Here is a 15,062-nt window from a genome sequence, read left to right as displayed (position 1 = left end):
CACAAAATAGGGCCAGGTAGTTGAGTGAAGCATAGGTCTGATTCCCACAGTGGAGGAATGGAGGAACCTGGGTTCAGGCCCCACCTCTGCCACCAGGTGCCCTGGGTCTGGAACAGTGCACCCACCCCTCTGAGCTTCATCCCTAGTTTGTGGTGGGCAAAGGGCTGTTAGACATGATCTCTAAGCCCCCTCCAGCCCTCATGGTCCAGGAACCATGGGTTTTAACCTCAGCCAAACCAAAGGGTGGTCAAATCGACTTGTACTGAACCCAGTGGAGCCCTGCTGGTCATGCTGAGAAAATAGACACAGTAGGTGCCTTGGCCAGGTGGGGCCAACTTCCTGAGAAAGCAGAAGCAGCAGTTCCAGCAGGTGTGAGTGGGGGTTCATACACTCTTGCCCTGCCTCCCCTCCCCCACCTCTTTGCCTCTGCCTCCACAGCCCTGCAATGCACCAAACTCCCCAATCAGCAGAATGGGGTTATGGTCTCCTTTCACCTCCCTTTCAGCCATCTCCTCCTGGGGTGCCGCCAACCCCAGAGCAGAGCTTACCAGCTTCTCCCCAGGCCATCGCTCTTGTGAGGAACCTACACCTTCCTGGCAATTCTATATAAGGCAGTAGAGTCTTCAACATCCATAAATCCATATTGGCAGAGAGCCGGAGTATTCCTTAGAGACCACATAACCTTGCCCCCTCTGAGGAACCTTAGGGTCGACACTAGATGAGGAATGTTAGGTGAATGTTAGGCACCAGGACGAGTGGTGAGGAGGTATTTTGAAGCAAGGCAGCCTTTTTCTCCTCCAACCGCTCCAAATAAGGTGGGCCCTATTTCTGAACAGTCATCCTGGCCAGATGCCTGGGGCCAGCATCACTTGGGCCCAAAGCCCAAGTGCCCCCACTCTTCCTGCCCCAGGGGAGGTGTCATGAATCTGCGGGTCCTCCTTCCACCAGGCCTGAGTATGACCCCAGATTCCCTCATCCCAGAGGTTGGTTAGCTGTGGGGATCTGAGCCACAGCCACTGGCACCACGACATAGTGGTGAAGAGTCCAAGGGCTGCTGCTATGGCTAGGAGGGACCTCAGGCAGATCACCTACCACCCTGACCCTCAGGGTGACACGAAGATAGTCACCTGGTGTGAGAGTCTAGTGAGAAATGTATATAAAGCGTCCCACCCTGAGGGGAGACTGTGGGTCTGGCATATAGTAAGCACTCAATGAATGTTAGCTTCATTAGCTGGCGGGACACCCCCATCTCGCCATTGCCATCCCTTCCAAGGAACCCGATTGTCTGGAAGCAACAGAGGGGCATCCTGGGGATTCTGTGTGGGTGGGAGAGGGGATCCTGGGGATACTGTGTGTGGGAGAGGGGATCCTGGGAGACTGTGGGTGAGAGAGGGGGTCCTGGGGAGACTGTGTGTGGGAGAGGGGGTCCTGGGAGACTGTGGGTGGGAGAGGGGGTCCTGGGGAGACTGTGGGTGGGAGAGGGGGTCCTGGGGAGACTGTGGGTGGGAGAGGGGGTCCTGGGGAGACTGTGGGTGGGAGAGGGGGTCCTGGGGAGACTGTGGGTGGGAGAGGGGGTCCTGGGGAGACTGTGGGTGGGAGAGGGGGTCCTGGGGAGACTGTGGGTGGGAGAGGGGGTCCTGGGGAGACTGTGGGTGGGAGAGGGGGTCCTGGGGAGACTGTGGGTGGGAGAGGGGGTCCTGGGGAGACTGTGGGTGGGAGAGGGGGTCTTGGGGAGACTGTGTGTGTGGGAGAGGGGGTCCTGGGGAGACTGTGTGGGTGGGAGAGGGGGTCCTGGGGAGACTGTGGGTGGGAGAGGGGGTCCTGGGAGACTGGGTGGGAGAGGGGGTCTCACTCTCCTGTGTCTTGCCCCTGGCAGTAATAAGATCCTATGGCTGCACACCTCCTTTGCCTTCTTATACTTCATCATCAACCTCCTCTTCATGGCTCATCACTGCTTAGGGTTTGTGCCCAGGAGGAGCTCCAAGGTAAGTGAAAGGAGCTGCCAGAACTGCTCCCTCCCAGCTGGAACCCCTCCCCAGCTGGACCTCCCCACTCCCAGCCTCAGAGGCTTCTCAGTGGGGCACATTCTGCACCCCTGTGAGGAGAAGTCTCTCCTTAGCCCTCTGAACTGCACAGCCATCCCAGTCGTGAAAACACTGACTCACTTCCAAACTGGTTGGTAAATAGCTGCTCCCTGGCGCCTCCTACCCCTGCACCCTTGCTGCCCTGTCCCCTCTCTAGAGACCCCTGGACTTCCTCACCATCTGAAAACTCAAGGGAGGCTGTGGGGGGGGGGGGGGGTCCTGGGGATTCTGTGTGGGTGGGACAGGGGGTCCTGGGAGACTGTGTGGGTGGGAGAGGGGGTCCTGGGAGACTGTGTGGGTGGGAGAGGGGGTCCTGGGAGACTGTGTGGGTGGGAGAGATGGTCCTGGGAGACTGTGTGGGTGGCAGAGGGGGTCCTGGGGAGATGTGTGGGTGGGAGAGGGTCCTGGGGAGACTGTGGGTGGGAGAGGGGGTCCTGGGAGACTGGGTGGGAGAGGGGGTCTCACTCTCCTGTGTCTTGCCCCTGGCAGTAATAAGATCCTATGGCTGCACACCTCCTTTGCCTTCTTATACTTCATCATCAACCTCCTCTTCATGGCTCATCACTGCTTAGGGTTTGTGCCCAGGAGGAGCTCCAAGGTAAGTGAAAGGAGCTGCCAGAACTGCTCCCTCCCAGCTGGAACCCCTCCCCAGCTGGACCTCCCCACTCCCAGCCTCAGAGGCTTCTCAGTGGGGCACATTCTGCACCCCTGTGGGGAGAAGTCTCTCCTTAGCCCTCTGAACTGCACAGCCATCCCAGTCGTGAAAACACTGACTCACTTCCAAACTGGTTGGTAAATAGCTGCTTCCTGGCGCCTCCTACCCCTGCACCCTTGCTGCCCTGTCCCCTCTCTAGAGACCCCTGGACCTCCTCACCATCTGAAAACTCAAAAGTTAAGAAACCCTTAGCCCAGCAGGGCCCTGCATCCTAAGTGGCCAGTGTCCCCTGCTGAACCACTGGGTACTGTAAATATTTTCACTAGCCTGGCCCACTCCAACCATGCCCAACCTCCGTGGCCTTCCAGAGTCTTCCTAAATTCAGAAACCCCATGTCTTGCCCCTGTGTCTCCCCACTGTCTTGGTTTGGGTTACCCCTCCCCCATCTCCCATGCAGACCCCGAGACAAGGATTTGAGTAGCATTGGTTTATTTGGGAGGTGATTCCCAGGAAAGACCACTGGACCCTGGGAGGGGGCGGGGGGCAGTGGGACTAGGAGGAAAGACCTCTGATAAAGGGGCTGGAAGGGGCAATTCACCACTGTGGGAGCCAGCCCCTAGTCCCATGAGAAACGCTGAGAATTGGCCCCTAATCCCATGGGAAACGCTGAGAATCGGAGTAGAGTGTGTGCCCTAGAGTTGCTGAAGCTAGTGGGGAGAATCGGGTGCACTTTCCCACCTACTCCCTGTCCATCGCTGGCTGAGGGCTGTGTTTGGGGCTTTAACTCTTCTCCACTCCTTGCTCTGCACGTGGGCTGGGCAAGCTGCCAAGGTCAGGAAAGAGGTCCCGTGTTTGAAGTGCTTGGGCGTCTTTGGGGTGTGAGGGGAGCGCCCAGGGGCTGTGGGCAGGCACCGCAGGGGAGGGGCGTGCGAGTGGTGCGGCTCTGGTGGGGAAGGGAACCAGCTCAGAGGAACATCCCTGGCTCCTGCCCTCAGCCTTTCAAAGGTTCAATGGAGTGGAATCCGCTCCTTCGAGGCCATCCATCCTGATGAACTGATTGACTTGACCTCACCCCAGAACCCCAATCCACATACCCTTGAAAGAGCACCCTGAAGGCTTCTGCCTGCCAGGCCTGGCAAGTAGCAGGCAGGCTCCAGGTGCTGCAGGGCCCCCCAAAGCCCCAGACATCCAGGTCCCGAGTAAGCAGTCTTCCTTCTCCATGTACCCTCCCCACCTAGGTCACAAGGACACTGATGATCACCTATGTCCCCAGAGACATCCAAGACCCTGATATCATCATAAAGCATTTTCAGTAAGTGGGTTGGGTGGACGAGCATGGATGGCCTCCTCCCAGTAACCCTGCCTGGATTCTTCTGTGGGTAGTGAGTCAGCACAGGAGGGTGAGGTGAGAGACACCCCAGGTGGTAGCTCACCCTGGACTGGGCTAAAGATCAGCCTTTCAGAATGGGGGAGTCCTAGAGCCACAGCAGGTCTTCTAAAGTCAGGGGTTCCCTGCATAGCATGGGTGTTGTGGGGGAGCTAGTTTTCCTTTCCCTCGTCACTCCAACTACGAGCCCAGGGCGTTCCTGGGCCACAGTCACCTAGGATAGGTCATCTTGGGGCATCTGTTGTCACCCAAGTGTCCAGCCCCAGGAGCTAACTATCTCTCCATGAGCAGCCATTCCAGCTCTGCCCCTGGGTCATCTGGGAAGGATGTGGCAAATCTCAGATTACAGGGATCAACCCCAAAGTTGGGCTGTAGCTCTGGGCCCAGGGTGGGGTGGCACATCCTCAGCTCCACAGCTGGCTCAGCATCCATGTTTGTGGCTGCAGCGAGGCCTATCCAGGGTGCGTAGTGACCAGAGTCCACTTCTGCTATAACGTCAAGACCCTCATTGACTTGGACGATCAAAGGTGAGGCTGCAGCAGGGGCGTCTGCCTCTGGGATGGGGGTAGAATGGGAGGGTGTGGCTCCGCTGGCCCCTGACTACAAGACCCTCCCGCTCCCCATTGCCTGCCGGCTGACAGGCGCCATGCGATGCGGGGCCGGCTCTACTACACAGCCAAGGCCAAGAGGCATGGGAGAGTGATGATCAGGATCCACCCCTGTTCCCGCTTGTGCTTTTGCAAATGTTGGACCTGCTTCAAAGAGGTAAGTGGCACAGGTATCCGGGGACACAACAGAGGAAGGGCTGGGGCCCCGGGTCTCCAGGCTCTGTCCAGGGCTCAGGAAGTTGCCCAGTCTGCACCCTTAGACCCCAGGCCCTTCCTTCCTCCCCACCCCTCCTGCCTCCCATGGAGAATGTAGAGGAGGGACCAGGGAGGCTTGCTTTGTCCCACTTCTAGTCTTGGATGGGAGGACCAGAGAGAAAACAGTAGGCTGCAGTAGCTTGCCAGGCCTCGGGCTTTCGAAGAGATAGGACAGGAACACTTGAAGGCAGTGGGCTTTGTCTTATCACCCACCCATTGTGGCTGGAAGGCAGCCTCAAGACTCGAAAACTTGCCTCAGGGCAGCACTGAGCTCTAGTCAGAGAAAGAATCAACCCCCTTTCCTGAAAATGCTGCAAACATACTCTTTCACTCCTCTGGAGTCCACCCAAAATCCGAAACACCCCTAGTCCCCAGCGGGGCCTCACTTTCCCCAGACCTAGAAGCAGGGAGCTAGTTTTAGAGTTGAAGCCTCTTCCTGTTCTAGAGTTGGGTGCTTTGAGCCCACCTGGGTCCTGAGCCAGGCTTCCCTGGGAGCTGGGAATGAACGGAGACCTCGGGCCCACTGCCCTGTGTCCAGGCGAGGCCTTCCCGGAGCTCTGCCCCCAGCTCTGAGGGCCCCTCTCACCCAGGTAGACGCAGAGCAATATTACAGTGAGCTGGAGGAGCAGCTGACCGATGAATTCAACGCCGAGCTCAGCCGCGTTCCACTGAAGCGTCTGGACCTGATCTTTGTCACCTTCCAGGACACCAGGATGACGACGCGGTGAGTGTCCCATCCCAGGAGTGGGCCTCTGCTTCTCTGAAGCTACCTCCTTCCCTGAATTTCAGCCAAGGGGAGGATGAGAGAGCCTCTCTCCAGTTTGCAATATCCTGCCCTCCCCAGCCCCTGCATATCCTCACAGGCAGCGCCATCTCCTGCCCAGACCAGGACCACACCCTTTCCCCCAGGGGCCAGCTCAGCTTGTCTCTGGTTACACCAGGTCCTGAGCGCCTCACTCCCCTATGTCCTTGCCGCAATCACAGGGGTGGTCAGAGTAGCCTTTGAACTCTTGGTTCCTCTTCTGGGACAAGAACGATACCCATTTTCTCCCTCATCACTCATCATCCGCTCCTCACCACAAGTGACGGTCAGGGTAGAGAAGCCCAGCTTGCATTTCTCCTCTCCTGCCGCAGGCCTCCCCATTCCTGGCCTTCAGCCTCCTCCCTCCTGTCCCCCAGCCTCTGGCAGCCCCACCTTAATAGGGAGTGGATTATGTCCACTCTAGAATGTTCTGGACGGATCCTTAGATCCTTAGGACTGGATCAAATAGGCGAGAGCCCCAGAATCAGTCTCTTGAGGGTCGTGGGGGCCCACCTCTCCCTGAGGAGCCTGATCATGGACAACACTGTCCTCGCCCACCCAGCCCTACAAAGGAGCAGTGGGATAGCCTAGCAATTAGTCACGAATAATTGTGTGCAACTTTGCAAATCTCAAATTTCTTATCTGTCAAATTTGCTTATTTAGATCTTCCCTGTCCAGCTCCCAGAGGCTTAATAAAGGATATATGTTCTAATTAGTGTGCGTGTTCTATGAAACACTGCATCTACGTAAGACTGCTTCTTGTGTTCTGAGACATGGTTAATTACGGCGGAAGTGTGGAGGAGAAGGCCAAGATGGGGTCCTTTATGCGTGTGTCTTCAGGCACCTCAATTTAGTAATCTGTGCCATTGGGATTATGTTAATCACCAACAAGCACAGTGCTGGGCGCACAGAAAGAACTCCGTGATTGGCAGATATTGATATTTGGATGAGGGTGAAATTAGTGCCTCCCTGTCAAGCTCTGAGAAAGAACATGTCTTGGTGGTATCTCTGCTGTCAAGGGGCCAAGACATTAACTGAGAGCCATGTGGTCCCCCCCTTCCTGGGCAGTCCCTCCCTCTAACACCCCTTTCCTCCAGCGACTAGACCTCAGGATCTGCCCACCTCTAAGGGCCTGGGAGACATAGCCAAGGCTTCAAGAGGCCCCAGGAAGTGTATGAGCCCCCACCTGGGGAACCCTCACATGAGACCCCCCAAGCCCGTCATCTTCACCCCTAGACTTCTGTCTCCTTCCCCCATCTCGGCAGCATCCTAAAGGACTACAAGTTCGTCCAGTGTGGGGTGCGCCCCCAGCAGTCCTCGGTGACCACCATCATCAAATCCCACCGCTGGAGGGTTGCCTTTGCCCCACACCCCAAAGACATTATTTGGTAAGCCCCCTCTTCCGCCCCCTCCCCTTTGAGACTGAAGAAGGCAACGGGCAACAGGACGGAAGATGAATCGGGCCCACTTTGTTGCCCATTTACGGCCCCCTCTGGGCTGGGCCATATCCTCTCCTGAGGACCCCAGCCTCTGCCACCCCCAAGCCCACCCCACCACAAGTGAGGATGGCACCAACTCCCGGGGGAAAGGTTTTTCCTGCAGAGAGAACTCATCTATTTTTTTGGCTCACCTGTGTGATATATTGAGAGCTTTTACAAAGGGTGTGATTGAGGGAAAGGTCCAGAGCCAGTGGCATGCAGGTCTAGGTCCCAGGGGCTGAATGAGACCAGGGCAGCCTGGCCCACAGCTGGCATGCAGGAAATGACATGTGGGCTCTGTCGAAGGGCTGGGACCTGGGGTCCTAAGTGCATCTCTTTCATCCATCCCTCCCAGGAAACACCTGTCTGTCCGCCGCTTCAATTGGTGGATCCGCTTCATCGTAATCAACACCCTCCTCTTCTTCCTCTTCTTCTTCCTCACCACTCCCGCCATCATCATCAACACCATCGACATGTATAACGTCACCCGCCCCCTCGAGAAGCTGCAGGTACCTCCTCTGCTCAGGCCGGCCTGGGACGCCAGGGCGGTGAAGGAAGAACTTAGAGGAGGATGGAATGGGGGGTCCACGGGGACATGGATCCAGAGCCCATGCACCAACACTTTGGTGCAGGTGGCATCAGGGTAAATGGTGGCATGGAGTTTCCTTTGTTCTAAAGGTACGAATACTCGTTGCTGCCCATCTTAGGGACTGGGACTGAGAAGCAAAGGGAGAGTGGGGGAGCTGCAGAGAGGTTCTGGGGTGAGTTTGGAGAAAAAGGATGGTCTAGTCCAGTGGTTCTCAACCTTCCTAATGCCGTGACCCTTTAATACAGTTCATCATGTTGTGGTGACCCCCAATTTCATTATTACAAATTGAACTAATTAAAGCATAGTGATTAATCACAAAAACAATATGTAATTATATATGTGTTTTCCGATGGTCTTAGGCGACCCCTGTGAAAGGGTCATTTGACCCCCAAAGGGGTCGTGACCCACAGGTTGAGAACCGCTGGTCTAGTCAATCGTGGGCTCAGAGAGCTTCTTTAGATTCACCATCCAGGCCTAGCGGTGCAGAAGGGGCAGCAGAAGGCATGGCAGGTGCAGCAGCTCTGGTCCCCCCACGTTCTAGAGCTGGGCCCGTGTTTGAGGGATAGGGTTGAGGGTGGAAAGAGTGCGGTAAGCTCCAGCACAGCCTTCTGGTAGAAGGAACACTCCAGATCTGTGTTGGGTCCCTCACTTCCAAGATGGGAGTGCTGGGCCCACAGGAGCCATTCCTGAGTCAGAAGATGCTCCATACTGACAGGGGGTCCAGGAACCAAACTGGCCCATTCCACATTCTATAGCCTCAGGCTGTTTTCACGGGCCTAGAAGGCCTCTTTTCAGATTATCCTCACCCCTATTCCAGCATCACACACTCTCTCTCTCCCTCTCTCTCTCTCTCTCTCTCTCTCTCTCTCTCTTACTTGGGCCCTCCTTTGTCATCTTCACGATAGGCTCCAGGCAGGAGCTCCACAGCTCTCCCTGGGGATTCGTTATATATATTATTGATCTCAGAGAGGAATGGAGAGGGAGCGAGAGAGAACCATCCATGATGAGAATCACCGATCTGCTGCCTCCTGCACACCCCACACCAGGAATCGAGCCCGCAACCCGGGCATGTGCCTTGACCTGGAATTGACCTGGGTGACCTCCTGGTTCATCCACTGAGCCACGCAGGCTGGCCTCCCTGGGGATTCTTTATTCACATCCTCCCCCTTTTTGCCACTTCTCACACAGCATCACATTAAACACAGTGTCATCTCCCCGAGGTATGAGACATGAGTGACAGCAGCTGGTTCTGGTCCAGGCTGCCCCTCCAGCGACCTTAGCATAGAAGGTCTATGCCCCTTGGATGCCACTTGACCTTAGGGTGGGAGCCTCTGTGCCACCAGCCAGGCCGACCCCTGGCCAGGAAGGCAAGTGAGAAGGGCCAGGCCCACTGTGCAGCTCAGGGAAACCAGGCCTGCGCTGGGGCCAAGCTGGAGAAGAGGCCAGGTGTGCGGGAGAAGGCAGAGGAGGCCTGGAAGGAGAAGGGGCCTTCTTGCACTGATGTCTCTCTCCCTCTCCTGCCCCGCCCCTGCAGAGCCCGATCATAACCCAGTTCTTCCCCTCCCTGATGCTCTGGGCCTTTACAGTGATATTGCCTCTGATCGTCTTCTTCTCTGTCTTCCTGGAGGCCCACTGGACCAGGTGAGCTGGGGCCTCCTCTCCAAGACCTGTTCTTCCCAGCCCTTCCCCTGTCCTCCCCCCACCACCCACTAGCCTGGTGCTCTGTCCTCCCATCCTGCCTAAGGAATGGAATTGGATACCCAAAGCCATCCCAAAAGGGTAAGGGGAGGGCTGCATCGTCTCTGGGTCTCTGGCCTCAGGGATGCTGAGACAGGGCCACTGTATGAGAGATGTGGGGCCAAAACCAGCTGTCCTTGGGCGAGAGCTTCCAGCTGTGCACTGAGGGGGTGGAGCTGTGGGCAGAGAGGAGAGAGCAGGACTGGTTTGGAGAATGTCCAGAAGGCTGCTATGGCCAGCGCAGAGGAGCCCGTGAATTCAAACTGACTGTGGACCCATCTAGCCCATACAGGGCCCACATTTTAAGCAATCAGGAACCATTTCCCATGGATGAGCCCTAGTAGTTCTATGGTGGCTAATTGGATGGGAAGTATTTATTATATCCTGGGCAGGTGGACCTGCTCTGGTCTGAGGGCTACATGGGTCTCAAAAGTTATTTCCTGCACCAACGTTCCTACCATCCTCCCAGCAGCAAGCCAGGAGGTTTGTCCTAACAAATCCTTCCTGGTGTCTCCTGTGGCCAAGAGCAGGGCTTGTGTTGATCATTAAAACGCCAAAGGTATTTTGAATATCATTGGTAATGTCCCTTTAACTATGTGGCACAGATGCCTCCCCTTCCTGTGCCCAGGGTAGATAGCACTAGTTGATCATGCGATGCTTTCCTGCTGCTGCCAGGCACAGCACGCCTCACAGTCCTCCATGGAGAAGGCATTGGTATGCGCTAGTAAATCAATTTTCTAGGCCAGGTAGCGGTCTCTCTCTCTGTCTCTTCATTCTGTAGTTTTAAGCCTTTGGTTCTTATCACATCTCACTCACTGATGAATCTCTGTTCCCTTCCAGATCAAATCAGAACCTGGTCATCGTGTATAAGTGCTACATCTTTCTCGTGTTCATGGTGATCATTCTGCCCTCTATGGGACTGACCAGGTATCTCACCTCTAATTATTTCTCCTTTCTCAGTCAGGCTCAGCCTAGCGTTGGAACCTCCTCTTTCGGATACTGTAGGTCTACCTGTAGTTGCTGCAAATCCATTCCTCGATTGGCAGTCCAGGGGGCCTGTCATGAGCCTAGCATGTCCCAGGTATCATGCTAACTCTAAGGTGTCAGCCATGAACGCTGCCCTCACAGAGCTTACCATCGAGCTGGGGTGACAAGTCATTCCTACCAGCTAACTGAAAGCCAAACTGGGGACCACGCAGTAGAAATTCAGAAGGAGAGAGAATTAGGGAAGAAATGGCTGTGGGAGAAATCTTGCTAAAGGAGGTGGCCTTGAGCTGAAAGGCCAAGGGCTAGGGGCAGGATGGCCCAACATCAGGAAGGAAGAGAGGCAGCTAGAACATTAGGGTTCAAGACTCTTTGGGACTTGGGAAAGGGAAGTCAGTCCAAGAAGAATTGAACCTAAGGCCTTAGTTCATAAATTCATTAACTAAAGGGCCTGCCTTGCTCTTGCTTCTAGTTTGGATGTCTTTTTCCGCTGGCTCTTTGACATCTACTACCTGGAGGAGGCCTCCATCAGGTTCCAGTGAGTACTCGAGTGCATGTTGCAGGTGCACTCCCAGTGTGCACTGGGGCTCTGTGGGTTCGCACCAGGATGCGGATGTGTGCACCCTTTACTTGTTCACACAGGGAGAGACGAATGCACGCAGGCACCTCATTAGGCAGCCTCTTAACCTTTCCTGTGCTGTGGGCTCCCGGGGCAATCTGGTAAAGCCAGGGCCCCTTCTCTGAATTTTTTGAAATAATTGTAGATTCATAGGAAATTGTCCCTCCCCCCCCAAAGTGCCCTGTGTTCCCTTCACCCAGGGTCTCGCAATGGTAATATCTTGCATGACTCTAGCACAATATCATACCCAGGAAATTGACATTGAAACAACTCACAGAGCTTATTCAGGTTTGGCCCGTTTTACATATACTCCAAGTAGATGTCTTCAAATACACAATATACCTGGGTTACAAAGAATAGCAACTGCACTGAAGTCTAGTTATCAAGTAATTTAAAAATCAAACTTGTAACACGATCTTTGTAACACATTTAATGGCAGGACAATGCGTTTGAAATGTAGGCAAGCTAACGTTACGCTTTATTGTCTTAGAGGCATCAGTGTGAACGCTGATGCGACTCAGCTGGAAGAAGAATATTAAATGGGGTTGGGGGAGATCTCTGACAAGGCAACAGGCAGGTCGTGTTAGACCTCCAGCCAATTTCAATTTTATGTTTTATTTTTAAGATCGCCAATGTTGAATAGCCCAATTTTCAAAGACGTAATGTTGCAAATGACACCGACGCTACCATAGCTTGCTCTGTAGAGCAAGCACCAGAATTCTCCAAGGTTTCTGTACTTTCTGCAAACCCTAATTGCAATAAGTTGTGTTTTCCCAAGATGAATGAGTTCATCTTTGGCTATTTTACGTCTTGAACACGGTTTATATATGAGAAAGAAAAGCACTGGGAGTTCATGACAACTCTGATGCCATGGAAGGACAGCTTTAGAAGGAGTTCTGAAATATGCCCAGGGCTCACTGACTTCTCTCTTCAAGGAAGGTGACAGAACTGTGTAGATGGGGACACCAGTGTGAGACCAGGCAGCTTGGCCATTAGGTGGTTGAATGACTCCTAGTAGAAGTTGGCTAGTTATCTCAAATACATGTCGGCAGAGAGGAAATTTTCAGTCGGGCAGGGTCTAGTGACATGCCGGATAACTCGCATCGTTTTGAAGTGGGGTCAGCACAAATGATACTGTAAGATGTCAGCAGTGACTGCAGCGTCATATAAAACAAGGTGATTTCAGTGGCTGACAGACCCACAGCCATGACTGACATGGCGGTGGTTCTTTGCTCACATTCTTAATGGGAGGAAATGCTGAATCGCAGTTAGAAGTTAGTGGAAATAAAGATGTAATTTTTCTCCATGTAATGTATTTTTATTGATTTCAGAGAGGAAGGGAGAGGGAGAGAGAGATAGAAACATCAATGACGAGAGAGAATCATTAATCGGTTGCCTCCTGCACGCCCCCTACTGGGGATCGAGCCAGCAACCTAGGTATGTGCCCTTGATCGGAATTGAACCTGTGACCCTTCAGTCCACAGGCCGACACTCTATCCACCAAGCCAAACCGGCTAGGGCTATTTTTTCCCCACTTAAAGCCACAGAAACTCCCACCTCCCCCTCAAATTCTACTTGTGGACGCTCCAGGGTGTGTGGGTCCAGGACAAACAGCCTGCTTTAGATAAAGCCAGCACACGTATCTCCCAACATATCCACATTTTATGGACACCATCCCCATCGCTGCTCCAAAGGGCCCTTGCTAACTTAAACAGGGCTGGGAACACATGTGTAGGAAACTAGTTCTCCCCAGCTTGACAAGGCAACAGGCAGGTCATGTTGGACGTCCAGCCAATTTCGATTTTGTTTTTTATGTTTAGGGTTACAAACGTTGAGAGTCCCAGTTTTCAAATATGTAATCCCCACCCCTTTGGTTCCTTTCTTCGCTCACTCTCCTCCTCCCTCTCACACCTCTGCCTTTCTCTCTCTCCTGGCTCTGCTGCTGTCTCCCACCCTCGCCATGCCCAGGTGTGTGTTCCTGCCGGACAATGGCGCCTTCTTCATCAACTACGTGATTACATCAGCTCTGCTTGGCACGGGCATGGAGCTGTTGCGCCCGGGGTCCCTCTTCCTGTACACCACCCGCCTCTTCTTCTCCCAGTCGGAGCCAGCGAGAGTCCACATCAGGAAGGTGAGGGCCAGCTCTCCCCTAAGCACAGCCCTCAGAGTGGCCCTTGGGAGGGTGTCAGGAAGGGGGCCTCCTGGAAGCCCCGAGTGTGGGGGGCGTGGTGGGAGGGGTGCTTCTTGGGCTTGGAAGGCAGGATCCCAGACTGATAAGGAGCCCCAGGAGCAGCCGGGCCACCTTCGGTGACTCCTGTTTCCTGCCCAGGACCAGGCTATGGAGTTCCAGTACGGGCGTGAGTACGCGTGGATGTTAAACGTCTTCAGTGTGGTGGTGGCGTACAGCATCACCTGCCCCATCATTGTCCCTTTTGGTGAGTCACACCCAGGGCTGCACACCCTCAGTCTGGAAAGAGGAGGAGTCGAGCCCCCACAACATCAGGCCACGCTCAGGAACAGGAGGAAACCTGGGATGGGATGGCCTGTCAGCTGGGCAGGGGTGTCAGGGCCAGGGCCAGGTCAGGAGGTGAAGGTGGCACCGCTATTGACATAGGACGTTTGTTAAGTGAATGCATGAGTGAATGACTCTTCACCGAGTTGGCAGAATAGGTTCTGGGGCTCACAGGAAGATGCTGGTTCCAGAGGTTGGCACCACGGGGCTGCCACAGCCTGTCCTTGGCCCTTGCTGCTCTGACTTCTCAGTTGTGTGTGGGCCTTGGGATAGCATGAGCCCCGATGTGGAGGGGGGGGCGGGGACAGCCACTGAGTGTGGCTCTGTTTTCCGGCCCCAGGGCTGCTGTACCTGTGCATGAAGCACATCACGGACCGCTATAACATGTACTACTCCTACGTGCCCACCAAGCTCAACGAGCAGATCCACATGGCCGGCGTCAACCAGGCCATCTTCGCGCCGCTGCTGGGTCTGTTCTGGATGCTCTTCTTCTCCATCCTACGATTAGGTCGGTACCAGGCCTGCCCAGCTACTCCACCTCTGCCTGCTCCGCTCCCCTCCCCACAGCTCTGCTAGAACAGAAAAGGCGAGAGGAGCAGGCACTGCTCATTGAGCACAGCCAAGCCCAGTGGCTTCTCGAGGCCTCGGGGCTTCTAGTAGAGCCTTTAAGATAAGGGGAGGGCTTGGACCTCCGCCGTCCAAATCCTTTGCATTTTGGTTTACCACCCTCAGGGAAGAAACATCTTATTCTTTCATTCTCACTCAGGGCTGGCAGAAAATAAGGTATTAGCTCTCAGGCTCAGTTCCCATGACATTCCCTCTGGGACCCTAGATGATGGCTGGTCTTATGAGTTGCCCAAAACCCAGAGGAGGATTCCAAGTCTGACCCCCGGCAGCCAGCTTTTGCCTCCTCTTGGCTCCACGCAGCTGCTGTCCCTGTTCCCACGGGCCAGAGACTGGAAATCCGCTCTGAGGCAAGAAGGGTCACGCTGACCTCCTCTCCTCCTTCCTCCTCGTGCCCCATACTGTTTTCTGCCTCCCCAGACACGGGCCTTCCCTCGGGGACACTTGCCCTTCACCATCTCAGTGGCATGGAGAAGGGAGAATCACAAACATGGGTCCTTCCTCCCCCGCCTCCATGGCATCTGTAAACACGCAGCTCTCAGTCACCCCCAGTTTCATATCCCCCTCGCCTTCTCCTGCCACCTCGCAGATTTCACTTTTATAATGCCTTTTTCTAAGTAGGAAGGACTGCATGTTTATGATCAAAATCAGAAAGGTCATCATTTGAATCCTCTGGAGCCTGAGTGCAGCTGCTCCCAGGCCTCATTCTGTGCACATGTGTTTGGTTT

At 54.7% G+C, this 15,062-nt stretch overlaps 1 protein-coding gene across 3 annotated transcripts in view; it reads left to right on the top strand.

Annotated features, from left to right (window-relative positions):
* The window catches only part of TMEM63C (transmembrane protein 63C), a 66,711-nt gene that overhangs the window by 44,044 nt on the left and 7,605 nt on the right, over positions 1-15,062 (top strand). For all 3 annotated transcript variants that reach the window (XR_001360910.1, XM_005860172.2, XM_014534719.1), the window contains 13 exons: positions 1,877-1,985; positions 3,978-4,051; positions 4,573-4,653; positions 4,768-4,891; positions 5,580-5,713; positions 7,057-7,179; positions 7,625-7,778; positions 9,393-9,499; positions 10,436-10,522; positions 11,052-11,117; positions 13,167-13,329; positions 13,528-13,633; positions 14,051-14,218. Coding sequence is in view for 2 of the 3 variants with exons in the window: in XM_005860172.2 (XP_005860234.1) it covers positions 1,877-1,985; positions 3,978-4,051; positions 4,573-4,653; positions 4,768-4,891; positions 5,580-5,713; positions 7,057-7,179; positions 7,625-7,778; positions 9,393-9,499; positions 10,436-10,522; positions 11,052-11,117; positions 13,167-13,329; positions 13,528-13,633; positions 14,051-14,218 (1,496 nt within the window). In the remaining variant the exon portion in view is untranslated. The remainder of the gene's footprint in view (positions 1-1,876; positions 1,986-3,977; positions 4,052-4,572; positions 4,654-4,767; positions 4,892-5,579; positions 5,714-7,056; positions 7,180-7,624; positions 7,779-9,392; positions 9,500-10,435; positions 10,523-11,051; positions 11,118-13,166; positions 13,330-13,527; positions 13,634-14,050; positions 14,219-15,062) is intronic.

This window comes from Myotis brandtii, unplaced genomic scaffold (genome assembly GCF_000412655.1).
Source record: "Myotis brandtii unplaced genomic scaffold, ASM41265v1 scaffold132, whole genome shotgun sequence".
In the NCBI taxonomy this organism is placed as follows: domain Eukaryota; kingdom Metazoa; phylum Chordata; class Mammalia; order Chiroptera; family Vespertilionidae; genus Myotis; species Myotis brandtii.
Note: the sequence above shows the minus strand (reverse complement) of the source record. Positions and strands in the feature narration are given on the sequence as shown.